Source organism: Leucoraja erinacea, chromosome 26 (genome assembly GCF_028641065.1).
Source record: "Leucoraja erinacea ecotype New England chromosome 26, Leri_hhj_1, whole genome shotgun sequence".
Classification (NCBI taxonomy): Eukaryota; Metazoa; Chordata; class Chondrichthyes; order Rajiformes; family Rajidae; genus Leucoraja; species Leucoraja erinaceus.
The window spans coordinates 11,601,175-11,614,445 of record NC_073402.1 but is presented as its reverse complement, the minus strand read 5'-3'; the positions used below and the strand labels follow the sequence as shown (position 1 = coordinate 11,614,445).

Genomic DNA, 13,271 nt, shown 5'->3' with positions numbered 1-13,271 from the left:
ATGCAGCTTCCCCGCACCTTGCGGCAACTTTCTGCGGAGCACTAGCAATGAATGAAGGCAAACCAATATTTCATTGAGAGCGTTTTACGCAGCAGCTTTGTACTTTTGATACAAACGAAAGGACACAATTCGTATCCTGCTGCAAACGCAGTTTCGTTCACTCTCTGTTAGCCCTACAATACTTCACATAGATGCTTTAACTCACCAACATCATTCATTGCTTTAAGGTACACAAAAAAAATGGAGTCTGAAGAAGGGTATCGGCCCAAAACGTCGCATATTTCCTTAGCTCCATAGATGCTGCTGCACCCGCTGAGTTTCTCCAGCATTTTGTTGTGTACCTTCGATCTTCCAGCATCTGCAGTTCCTTCTTGAACACAAACATCATTCATTGCTTTATCCGCGCTACACACACTGTTTGGAGCCGAGACTTCCCTTCGCCGACTGGTTCTTCACAGCCGATTCAGGGAATTAGCACCGAACAACGGCAGGGGCTGCGTCGTTGGAAGGGCCGAGAGGAGGGAAAGCCCCGGAAGGGCGGAGAGAGCGAAAGGTGAGGGCGGAAAGGAGTGAGGGCCGTGGGAGGGGCGGCGGGGAGGAGGCGCCGCGGTCGGGGTCAGAGAAGAGGGAGCGGAGCTTGAGGGTAGAAGTCAAGGGAACGCAGCGAGATGGTGAAGGGGTCAGAGAGGAGGGAGCACAGCAGCGGGGAGAAGGCAACGAAGCGTGCGGGGTCGGAGAGAAAGGAACGCGGGGGGTGGGGGAGGTGGGGGGCAGGGAATGGAGGGCGGAGGCACGGACAAGGGAGGGGCGGATAGGAGGCATCGTCTCTCCAGGACATGGAGCCCCCCGGGGGGGGGGGGGGGGGGGGGGGGGGGGGGCTCCCGCTACTACAGACAGTCAGGCGAGGCAGCTTGTTTCGATGCAATTCGTTTAATGGTCGTTAGGGAACACCCCCCTCCCCTCACCAGCTCCGCATTATAACACGGCCACACTCCTGCTGTCAGACGGGGCCGCAGGGGACTGGCGCTGACACCGGGCCTCAGTTAGGCGACCCCCACCTCGGCCCCGCAGCCTTGAGCCCCCGCTCCCGGAGCAGACGGCGCGCAGCCTCCACGCCGCCGCCGAAGTAGAAGGTCGCCCAGTACTCGCGGTCGGTGGGAGGGACGGAGACCAGCTGGCTGTCGGGCACGGAGGCCGGAGGAGAGGCCTGGCTGGTCAGCAGCTCCAGCAGCGCCTTCTCCTCGGCCTGCATCTCCAGGTGGGGAGGCGGCGCGACGCGGGGAGGGCGGCTGCGGCTCGGGCTGGCGGGGCCGATCCGCCCCGGGCCCTGCACGGCGCCCTCGGGGCCCTGCTCCATTCTGGCCTGAAAGAGCAAGAGGCCGGGGTGCGGCCGCCTGAGTTCCCGGGGCAGGTCCTGGAAGTGCTGGAAGACCCAGAGCGAGGTGTTGAAGGCCCCGCTCCAACCCTCGGCTGCAGCCAGGCCGCGGAGCCCCGGCAACTGGGACTCGGGCACCAACCCACCACCCCTCTCGCTGCCGCTCATCTCGGTCGAAATGCCCTGGGCCTCGCAGGGCGCAGCGGCATCCGCTTGCTCTGCCGCCGGCCGAGACGGTCGAGGGCTGGAGGAGACGCTGGACTCGGCCTCCGGCTCCTCATCCCACGGCTCCATCCTCCAACCAGCCTCGCCCCGGCCGCTGTGGGCGGAGGATCCTTCGACGGGAGGATAACTAGGGACCCCGCCCTCCACCGGCCCGCACTGACCGGCAGAGGGATCCTCCCCGAGGTCGCCGTCCTCTCCAGAGGCAGCGCCGAGAATCGAATCGTCCTCCCCGAGGCTCGAGCCCGCGGCTTGTCCCCCAGCGAGGCCCCTCTGGAACGGGAGGGCAGTGAAGGTCGGACCGTCCTGAGTGAAATGCGACCCCGAGCCGCTGGGAGACGTGAGCGCGAAGGGAACTGGAGTTCCCGGCTCCCGGTGAGAGTCGTGGAGGGACGGGCAAAGGTCCCCGCCCTGCTCCGGGTCATGAGGGAGGCTCGGCCGCTCCCCACCGACCAGGTGCCGGCCCTCACCCTCGCCCTCCCCCTGCGGGCGGGACATTGGCCGGGTTGGAGCGGGAGGTAGCTCGGTCTCCCCCCGGCCCTCGGCGTGGGCGCAGCCCGGGGACTGGGTCCAAGTGAAGGCCCCGTGAGGAGAGGGAGATGGACGGGTCTCGGAGGCGCTCGGGGGGCTGCAGGACGCCGGACCAGGCCGGACATCTGACCACGCCCGCCCGGAGCTGCCGGGCCTCCCGCGGCCCGAGGCTCGGCTCCCGTAGCAGATGGTGATGAGCGTCAGGATGAGGATGAGTCTGTCGGGGCCCCTGGACTCTAGCAGCACCACGCTGGTGAGCACTCTCGGGCGCTGGACCGGGCGGCTGCCCACAGGTCCACCGGGCCGTGGGGCAGTAGAGGCAACGGGCGAGTTCTGCGGCCAAACGCGGCTCTTGTGCCCTCCCGAGGGCAGACACGGGCCGGCGGTCACCGAAGGGCCTCCGATTGTAACTCGCGGCCCGGTTCCTGGTGGAAGAAGCACAGGGAAGAGAGGTTAGCACGCAGGAGGTATTATCTCGGACACACTCGGCCCCCCTGTGTCAACACGTGTCCCCACTTCAGAGACACCAAGTCATGGATGTAGCCCATAGCTCGGAACTTTGGACTGCCCGCTGCCTGGAAGTTTGAATACTCATCTTGACCAGATTCAGGAGCAAACCGACATGGAGACCCCCCCCCCCCCTCCCCCCCTCCATACCTTCTGAGGAAAGATGAGGAGCGTGGGGCTAAAATGCAGCACAAACTAGAGCAGGCCCTTTAGATATGCAACCTCTCGCATTCCCTGTACACATGGCGCCCTCTCTTCTACGCGGCAGAAGTGAAGACGGGTAATGAGTCGGTGAACCCGTTTTAACTTATGTTACCCACGATTGGTCCCTCCAACATTCTCTAGTCTGAATCGTGGCTATAGGGTGATTTCACGAAAGGTCACTGGAGCGTAGATCCGCACCCACGTGACCGAAAATCTCAAGTGGAGGACATGCTAGACATCCGGTACATGTTAGTGGATGGGAAAACACGCACTTTCCCACCCGTTAAAAACATAGAAAACGGCCAGGTTTTGATCTGCAATTTATTGTGCCAGTCGGGGTGACTGTGAGGCACAGCTACCTAGATTTACAGTTAAAAAAAAAGATAGAAACTAAGGTAAATTAAAGAGGGAGCTGAAGGTGCCAATCCAGCGGAAGTGAACAGCGGACATTTGCCGTGGAGATTTAAAGGTCCAAAATATCGGGAATTATCGCGTTTTGCTTGCTGAATTTCATCAAAAGTATGTCAATAATGACTCACAACTAGCCACAGGCTTCCAGTCTAAAATACAACCTACCATGGAGCCAATAATGTATCTAGTCGGCTACTTCTTGGAAACCATGAGATCCAACTTTCTGGACCAGACTAACATGTGGAACAGTATCAAAGCCATTGCTGGAGTAAATGAAAATCCTTTGAGCTGAACGAATTTGTGTACCACGTAGATATAGAATATGCATGGTTACAACCCCTCTGCATATTTGAATGGCTGCTCCTCAAGTTATGGCTACACATCAGCTTCACTCTTCTGAACTTTGAATACCCAGTGCGGAGTGGGGGTCATCGGGGAATCTTCTGGTCGGATTGCTCCTGTGCCTGGTTAACATGGCGGTGGACAGACAAGTGTTCCACATATGCTGACTGCCTGCTCCTCTTCCAGTTGCGTCCGGGTCTGGGTGTCCTGGACATGGGAGCATGCGGCATCCACGGGCATGTCGAACACTTTCCAGGACCGCTGGGCATCACAGGGGCTGGACAGCGCCTTGTTTTAATTTGCAACTTTACTCGCATATCTATATTACTAAAAGTCTGTTCTTGACCGGCTTTGGCCATCTGTGCTGCGATATCTGAGAGAACGCCGCCACCTACGGCTGTTATTTTTGGCCACTTCGCTCAGAGCCCCCCTCCGACGTAGGTGTGCAGAGGATTTTATGATTTTACAAAATTCCCCATTCTCTCTGCTGCCCCTGCTGGCGGCAGGGAGGAGGGACTATAAAACCAGGAAGTGGTGGGCCTCAATCAGTGTCTACAAGCTGGAGGAAGGCAGAGGGTCACGTTTCTCTGAGCTGTGAATAACACTGAACACATGTCTACTCAAATGTAAGTGTCCTTAGTAGTTCTAAAACGCTTGCAGAATGTGTCTATTGGTTCTAAAATGTTTGCAAAAAGTGTTTATTGGTTCTAAAATGTTTGCAAAAAGTGTCTCTTTTGGTTCTACAATGCTTGCAGAATGTGTCTTGCAGATGCCCCCCCCCCCTCTCCACCACCCCCCCCCCTCCCTCTCCCCCCCCCCCCCTCCCTCTCTCCCCTCCCTCTCCTCTCCCCCCCTCCCTCTCCTCTCCCCCCCTCTCATCTACCCCCCTCTCCTCTCTCCCCCCTCCTCATCCCCCCTCCTCTCCCCCCTCTCCTCTCCCCCCCCTCCTTTCCTCCCCCCTTTCCTCTCGTCTCCCCTCCTCTCCTCTCCCCACCTCACCCCTCCTCTCCTCTCCCCCCACACCTCTCCTCTCCCCCCCCACCTCTCCTCTCCCCCCCCCCCTCTCCTCTCCTCCCCCCCACCTCTCCTCTCTCCCCCCCTCTCTCCCTCCCCCCCTCTCTCTCTCCCCCCCCCTCTCCCCCCCCCCCTCCCCCCCCTCCTCTCCTCCCCCTCCCCCCCTCTCTTCACCCCCCTCTCCTCATCCCCCCTCCTCTCCCCCCTCTCCTCTCCCCCTCTCCTTTCCCTCCCCCCTTTCCTCTCCTCTCCCCTCCTCTCCTCTCCCCACCTCACCCCTCCCCTCCTCCTCCTCTCCCCCCCACCTCTCCTCCTCTCCCCCCCCACCTCTCCCTCTCCCCCCCCCCACCTCTCCTCTCTCCCCACTCTCCTCCCCCTCTCCTCTCCCCCCCCCTCCCCCCTCCTCCCCTCCCCCCTCCTCTCCCCCTCTCTTCCCCCCTCTCCTATCCCCCCTCTCCTCTCCCCTCCCCTTCTCCCCTCTCCCCCTCTCTCTCTCCCCTCTCTTTTCTCCCCCCTCCCCTCCATCGCCATTCCTCCCCTAAACCCCCTCCGCTCCACACACCCGTACCCCCTCCCCTCCACCCTCCCTCCCCCTCCCAGCTCCCCCCACCTCTCCCCTTCCCCTCTCAGCACACACCCTCCCTCTCTCTCCCCCTCTTTCCCCCCTCTCCCCCTTTCCCCCTCTCTCCCTCCCCCCCTCTCTTTCCCTCTCTCCCCCCCCTCCCCTCTCCCCTCTCCCCCCCCCCCCCTCTCTCCCCTCCCCTCCATCCCCTCCCCCCCCTCCCTCCCTCCCTCCCTCCCTTAAACTCCCTCCCCTCCACACCCCCTACCTTCTTCCCTCCACCCTCCCCCCTACCTCCCCCTCCCTGCTCCCCACCCTCACCCCCCTCTCAGCACGCCCTCTCTCTCTCCCCCTCACTCTCATCCTCTCTCGCTCCTCCCCCACCTTTCCACCCTCACCCACTCTCCCTCTTGTCCTCCTCTCCAACCCCCGTATCCCTCTTGCCCCTCTCTCTGTGTCTCTGCCCCTCTCTCTGTGTCTCTGTCCCTTCTCTCTCTGTCCTCACTCTCTACCCCAGTCCCCCCCCCCCCCTCCTCTAGGTGTGACTGCAAGTTGGGGGCTGTGCATCAGTAGATAGGGTGGTTATGGGGTAAAAGGAGCAAATTAATAATATTAAATAATATCAAGGGGGGTAATTAGCGTGAGTGCGGGGTAGAGGGGATACTTAGTGTGTGTGACGCTGCATGCTGCTTTCCCCCCACAACCGCACATTGGGGGAACAGACCCAACGAGTCTGCACTTGGTCTAGTATATTCATATACGTTCTTTGTTAGCATCGGCCAATTTCTCTGGGGAACTGTATTAGCTGTATTAGGTGCTTTTCGAACTTGCAGTAAACTTGCTTTTAGGACTGCATAAGTGGTGCAGATGGTAGAGCTGCTGCCTCACAGTGGCAGAGACCCGGGTTTGATCCTGACCTCAGCTGCTGTCCGTGTGGAGTTTGCACATTCTCCCTGTGACCATGTGGGTTTCCAAGAGTGCTCCGGTTTCCCCCCACACCCCAAAGACATGCGGATTTGTTGGTCAATTCGCCTATCTTATTGTTTAAGCAGTGAGAGTGAAAGTGGAATAACACAGAATTGGTATGAATGGGTGATCGATGATCAGCGTGTACTCGGTGGGCGAAGGGCCTGTTTCAATAATCCATCTTTAAATCAATGAAATAAAGGTCAATAGGGCCGGATGCATCAGAGCAGAAATCCCCCGCCCGGATCTCTCCGGATTGAATCCCGGTTTGACACAGCTACTGTAAAACCCTCGTTACCTGTGCGGACTGGCTCCCGAGTCTGAGAGATCCCAGGGCCACTCAAAGTATACGCATTTTCTGGAGCAATCTGAGGATCCAGAGAGGTTTCATGGAGATCAATGCTTGTCAGGGTACCCCTGGAGATGAATTGCTTTGGCTGCTGTTTGGCCACCGACGAATACTCTGGAAGAATACAGGAGAACCAGTTCCTGGAGCAAGGACGGCTACAATGGGGGGATTCCGTCTGGCAGCAAGATTCGGCGTCCTCGAAGCTATCGGAGTCCTGTGGTAACAGATCAAAAAAGTCCTGAATTATTAAAGTTACCGGGACTGCGCAAGGTGCTTCTGATCTAATGTAGCAACACGGAGACTTCTCGGAAGCAAGAGATTGGGATTGGTTTAAGAGCTGGCATTGCCTGGAATTGCTGGCATTTCTTTGGAAGGAAAACAAAACGTGGGGATGTATAAATGCAGAATTATGTAATGGCGCAGTTAGGGCTGCCAATTTCAATATATCTATGGTAGGCTTCGGCAGGATATCCTGCCCAAGGGCGCGGTGAATTGGGAAAATACCGACTCAGAGGGCTTTTTGACATATCGCACAAGCCTAACATCTCTCTGAATGGCTCACTGTCAATTTCTCACATTCTAAATAATCGATGAGGAGCCCTTTACTGACATTCCTTGTAGGGATGGACTATTTCTTGGCAGATGGTATCAGTGCGGAGATCAGAGGAGGAGTTGCCAGAAATCGGATCTGTTGGGGGTTCCTGTTCGGGGAATAGTCAATTTTCTGGATGTGTTATGGGTGGTTATCGTAGGGAGGACTGTTGGAGTCAGAGAGCAGGAACCGAGTCTGTGGTACAAGAGAAGTGGGCCAGGATGGGGAGATGTAAACTTTCCTCCTCCACAGGGCCAGGTAGTGGAGAACTCACCCAGAAGTAGCTTTTGCAACGGCGGAGGTTCAGGCAGAAGCGATTGAAGGAAGAAGATATAGGTTGATGCACAAGAGATCTTCTCGAGGAATTGTTCCTGCTCGGTTTCATGTTGCCTGCAACAGGACAAGAATGAGGGTGTTCATTCTGTGTGTACCCTGTGATTGGTCGCTTAACATAGAATACTAGCTTACAGAACCAGGCCCTTTAGCCACATTGTCTATGCTGAACATGATGCCAAGTTAAACTAATCTCTGCCTGCATGTGATACATATCCCTCCATTCTCTGCATATCTATGTGTTTATCTAAAAATATCTTAATACCACAACCATATCTACCTCCCTCACCACCCATGGCAGCACGTTGCAGGCACCCACCAATTTTTGTGTAAAAAATCTGACCCACCCATCTACTTTAACTTCCCCTTCTAACTCAATAACTATGCCCTCCAGTCATTGAGATTTCCACTCTGAGAAAAAAGGTTATGTCTGCCCTATCTCTGCCTCTCACAATTGTATATGCTTCTATCAAGTCTGAACTCAATCTCTGACAATCCAGGGTAAATTATCCTAATTTATCCAACCTCTCCTGAAAACTTATCAGACAGGATTCTGTTAAACCTCTTCTGCACTCTCTCCAACATCTCCATATCTGTCTTGGGGGCAACCAGAATTGCACTCAATACTTCAAATGTGACCAAATAAAACTAAAATGCAGCTGCATCGTGACCGCCTCACTATTGTACTCAATGCCCCAATCGATGAAGGCAAGCATACTGTACACCTTCTTTACCAAACTATAGTCTTGTGTTTCTACTTTCAGGGAGCTTTGGACTTGAACAATATCCTCTGTTCAACAATACTGTTACGCCTCTTGCCATTAACTGTATGTTGTTTCCTTTCCTATCAAATTTCAATATAGTTGCTCAGATTAAACCCCATCTGTCATTTAATAATAATAATAATAATATTAATAATAATAATAATATATTTTATTGTCATTGCACATAAGTGCAACGAGATTTGGTATGCAGCATACATCCGATGTCATAACATAAATAACTAATAAAATTTAGATTTAGATACCCTGAGAACATGCATTGTAAAAAGAACAGTAAAATAGTTCAAACAGCAGATGTGTCTGTGTGACATGACCATCCGAGGGAGACAGTCCAGGGGGGCACTCAGCAGGGCCGGTTCAGAGCCGCTATAGCTCTGGGAATGAAGCTGTTCCTGAGTCTGGAGGTTCGAGCGTACAAGGCCTTGTAACGTCTGCCAGAGGGAAGTAGTTTGAACAGTCCATTACAAGGGCAATTTCTCTCTATATCTGCAACTATTCTATATCCCACTCGATCCTTTGAGAGCCTTCCTCACTGTCATTTGCAAACCTATTAACCAAATCATCTACACTTATGTCCAAGACATATATATATATATATATATATATATATATATATGTACCAGACTAAGTCGGACCTGTTGGGTCCCATATTTACACGGGACGGCTGGTCTCCCAACAAAATATTCCACCTCTCCACCAATTCCAATATTGGTGGCCAGTGAGGGGGGGGGGGGAGGCTTTCTGGAGCGCTGGTATGGGTGCTGTTGGCTGCAGGAGCTACTGGTCTCCAGAGGGCTAGTATGGACATTGTGAGCCAAATGGATTCTTAGGGTGGCAGCTCAGTCCCTCAAGCCTGATGTGCTGGCAGCTCACTCACGGCTGGTGGGCTGGCAGTTGACACATGGCTATTCCTTGAAATTCCATTTCAAGCAGTGCAAGGCCACCAAATTCAAATCCATTTTCCTACCATTTCAAGCAGGGTGCAAGGCCACCAAATTCAAGTGCAGTTTCTTACCAGTGCAGTTTCTTACCTCTTCAAGCTGGATGCAAGGCCACCAAATACAAGTGCAGTTTCGTACCTCTTCAGGCAGGGTGCAAGGCCACCAAATTCAAGTGCAGTTTCATACCACTTCAAGCAGGGTGCAAGGCCACCAAATTCAGGTTCAGTTTCCTACCACTTCAAGCAGGATGCAAGGCCACCAAATTCAATTGCAGTTTCATATCACTTCAAACAGGGTGCAAGGCCACCAAATTCAAGTGCAGTTTCATACCACTTCAAGCAGGGTGCAAGGCCACCAAATTCAAGTGCAGTTTCATACCATTTCATGCAGGGTGCAACGACACCACATTCAAATGCAGTTTCATACCATTTCATGCAGGGTGCAAGGCCACCACATTCAAATGCAGTTTCATACCATTTCAAGCAGGGTGAAACCACCATAAAACCACACAAAACACCACACTCACAGTTCAGTAGACATTCAGTGTGTTCAGTTGATTCACAGCTCAGACAGAGTTGTGACCTCTCCCTCCCCCATCATGCAGAGACTGAGCCACACCCACACTTCCGGGTTTTATAATCCCTCCCCCTCCCACCGGAAAAGGTGTGGCCTTCATGGCGTGATTGACAGGAGAGAGATTCTCAACATTTTTTAAACACTTATAACACTTTTATTTTTCATTGATGGGAAGAATCCTCTGCACCTGATGAGCAGAGGGGGACTGGGTAAGATGGCCAAAAATCACAGCTGTAAGTGGTTGCGTTTTATCTAAAATCAATATAGTGCAAACAGGAAGTTGTCAAGTTTAGACAAACAACCATTTGCAGTGCCTTTTCACTTCAACCCAAACCCAAAACCCACAAACAACCATCTGCAGTGCCTTTTCACTTCAACCCAAACCTCCCCCAAACAACCCTCTGCAGTGCCTTTTCACTCCTACCCAAAACCCCCCAAACAACCCTCTGCAATATCTTTTTACTTCAACCCAAACCCCCCAAACAACCATTTGCAGTGCCTTTTTACTTCAACCCAAACCCCCAAACAACCATTTGCAGTGCCTTTTTACATCAAGCCAAAACCCCCAAGCAACCATTTGCAGTGCATTTTACTTCAAACCCGTCATATTTTCATTTTCAAACCACATTAAGGGGACTCACAGTTGAGTAGACACGTGTTCAGTGTTATTCAGAGCTCAGAGAGATGCGACCCTCTTGCTTCCTCCATATTGCAGAGACTGAATGAGGCACACCACTTCCGGATTTTATAGTCCCTCCCCCTCCCACCAGCAGCAGAGAGAATGGCAATTTTTACAAAAACATTAATATCTTTCTGTTTTTTTGTCAATGGTAAAATTCCTCTGGTCCAGTCCGGCGGAGGGGGGCACTGAGCGAGGTGGCCAAAAATGACAGCCGTAAGTGGAGGCGTTCTCTCGGAAATCACATCACAGTCAGTCAAAAGCGGCAAATATCTTACTTTTAGTAATATAAATATACATCTATATTACAACAACAGGCCTCCCAGCACAGATCATTGCAGACACCACTGGTCACAGACCCCGTCCAGCATACCATCGTATCCTCCACAACCTTCTGACTTTATGAGCAAACCAGTTATGAGAATTCAAGCAGCCAAGTCATCGTTCATACCATGCGTCCAAACTTCTGGGTTATCCTTCCATGAGGGACTTACTAAAATCCAGTGGAGAACATCCACCCCCCTACCCTCATCAATCCCTGTAAAAACTCAATCAAGTCATCAAGACTACGACCAGCCGTGGGGGAAAGCATGTTTAAATATCCAGTTCTGCATCTTACATACAAAGATACAATTCAGAGCAGGTTTGCACCACTCTACCTTTCTCCATCGCTGCTATCCCATCTCGTTACCAATGTAGCCAACCCACATTCCTGTCCTCGCCCAGTCTTCCTCGATTCCATCATTATCAGAATCCTCTCCAGCTCGGAACTCAGGGACAATTTTCTGAAGAAGAGAATTCTGTGGACCGGAATTTCTTCCAATCTCTGTCCAGAATGGGCCACCCTATATTCCGAGATCGTGGTTCCCAGACCCCTCTGATCGGGGTCGTGTTAGACAAGTCCCCATATCCAATCTGGGCTGGCCCGCGCGTTTGAAGTCAATCCATATGGAACACTGTCCATTCATAGGTAGGGAGGAGACCAGACCTGTCCACAATACACCAGGGAGGAACCCACCGGGGCATGGTATCTCAACACACTCGTCCGTTAGGCCACGCTCTCCTGGTTCCAGTGGAAAATGATCGTCCGGCTTTTGCGCTCCTTCCTCTCCTCCAACTTTACCTCTTCGACCCCCTCACCCTCCCCTTCGGCTGTGTCACCTCCTCTCTACAGCCTGGTCCAACCGTGTGTCAGACCACCTGCGTTCTGATTCTCAGTGGTTCTTCAGGTGAAGGTGAGCAGAGGATCTGGCATCATCCAGTCCTTAGCGCCTTCCATGATGTTTACCCTCCGGCTGGTGTGAGGGGGGCGAGAGCTCTGTGAGGTCACAGGATGACGGCCCAAGATCTACAATACCTTCCCCGTGAGGTCAGAGTGTGCGAGGGGCCGGGATTCGAGATTCCAATCACTGCTTTGTGTTTAACGGAACCGTCACGCCAGGTCCCGGAGGGAGAGTGAACGCCTTGTCCCAGAGGGAGAAGATTACGTTTGACGCAGCATGACGCCCGGTCGCAGATGAAGAGAGAACGATGTCTAACGCCAGTCTTGTCCTCCTGCATTCTATCTTCCACGTTTTGTGTCATCCCCAATTTGGAGATTTTATCCGACGTGCTTGTGTCCAAGTTACACAGAGAAGAGAGCGCGGCGATCTTTGTACTGATTCCGGCCAATTCCATTGTCTACCACCCTCCATTGTGAATATTAACTAATTACTTGTATCCTTTGTCTTCTGCCTTAAGCAAGTCAGACAGCGTCTATGGAGGATCTGTAAAGTGCGCCACTTCAAGAAGAGTGATGACGGCTGTAGCGTATGGCTGGTTAGAACACCAGATTCAGGGTGAGAAAGATAAAATATAAAATTGGCTTGTACTGAAATAAACAATAGGTGCACGAGTAGGCCATTCGGCCCTTCGAGCCAGCACCGCCATTCAATGTGATCATGGCTGATCATCCACAATCAGTACTCTGTTCCTGCTTCCTCGCCATATCCCTTGACTCCGCTATTTTTAAGAGCTCTATCTAACTCTCTCTTGAACGCATCCAGAGAACCGGCCTCCACCTGAGGCAGAGAATTCCACAGGCTCACAACTCTCTGTGTGAAAAAATATTTCCTCATCTCCCTTCTAAATGGCTTAACCCTTATTCTTAAACTGTGGCCCCTGGTTCTGAACTCCCCCAACATCAAAAATATGTTTCCTGCCTCTAGCGTGTCCAAACCCTTAATAATCTTATATGTTTCAATAAGAACACCTCTCACCCACTCCACTCTATCAACATATGAGAGTCCCAACACCCCTTTAACCTCGTGAACCCACACTGCACTCTCTCAATAGCAAAAATGTCCTTCCTCAAATTTGGTGACCAAAACTGCACGCAATTATCCAGGTGTTGTCTCACTAGGGCTCTGTACAACTGCACAAGGGCCACTTTGCTCCTATACTCAACTACTCTTGTTATGAAGGCCAACGTGCTTTCTTCACTGCCTGCTGTACCTGCATGCTTACTTTCAGTGACAGATGAACAAGTACCCCCCAGATCCCGTTGTACTTCCGCTTTTCCCAACTTGACACCATTTAGATAATAATCTGCCTCCCTGTTTTTGCCACCAAAGTGGATAACCTCACACTTATCCACATTAAACTGCATCTGCCATGCATCTGGCAAATCACCCAACCGGTCCAAATCACCCTGCACCCTTATTGCATTCTCCTCACAGTTTACACTGCCACCCAGATTTGTCATTTGCAAATTTGCTAATGCTACTTTTTAATCCCTTCATCTAAACCATTAATATATATATTGTAAATAGCTGCAGTCCCCCCACTAGTCACTGCCTGCCATTTTGAAAGGGACTCCTTTCTCTTTGTTTTCTGTCTGCCAACCA

At 52.7% G+C, this 13,271-nt stretch overlaps 1 protein-coding gene across 2 annotated transcripts; it reads right to left on the bottom strand.

Annotated features, from left to right (window-relative positions):
• Positions 1-917: 917 nt before the first annotated feature.
• On the bottom strand, positions 918-12,761 carry LOC129709657 (collagen alpha-1(II) chain-like). Of its 2 annotated transcripts, none has more exons than XM_055656147.1 (4): positions 11,405-12,761; positions 7,350-7,465; positions 6,433-6,697; positions 918-2,553 (listed from the first exon to the last, which is right to left on the bottom strand). In XM_055656147.1, exons 2-4 carry the CDS (start codon positions 7,458-7,460, stop codon positions 1,040-1,042), a joined length of 1,890 nt encoding a protein of 629 aa, XP_055512122.1. In that variant the 5' UTR covers positions 7,461-7,465; positions 11,405-12,761; the 3' UTR covers positions 918-1,039. The 2 variants fall into 2 exon arrangements, with proteins under 2 accessions (XP_055512122.1, XP_055512121.1); XM_055656146.1 differs by lacking the exon at positions 11,405-12,761 and adding an exon at positions 11,046-11,398.
• Positions 12,762-13,271: the final 510 nt, after the last annotated feature.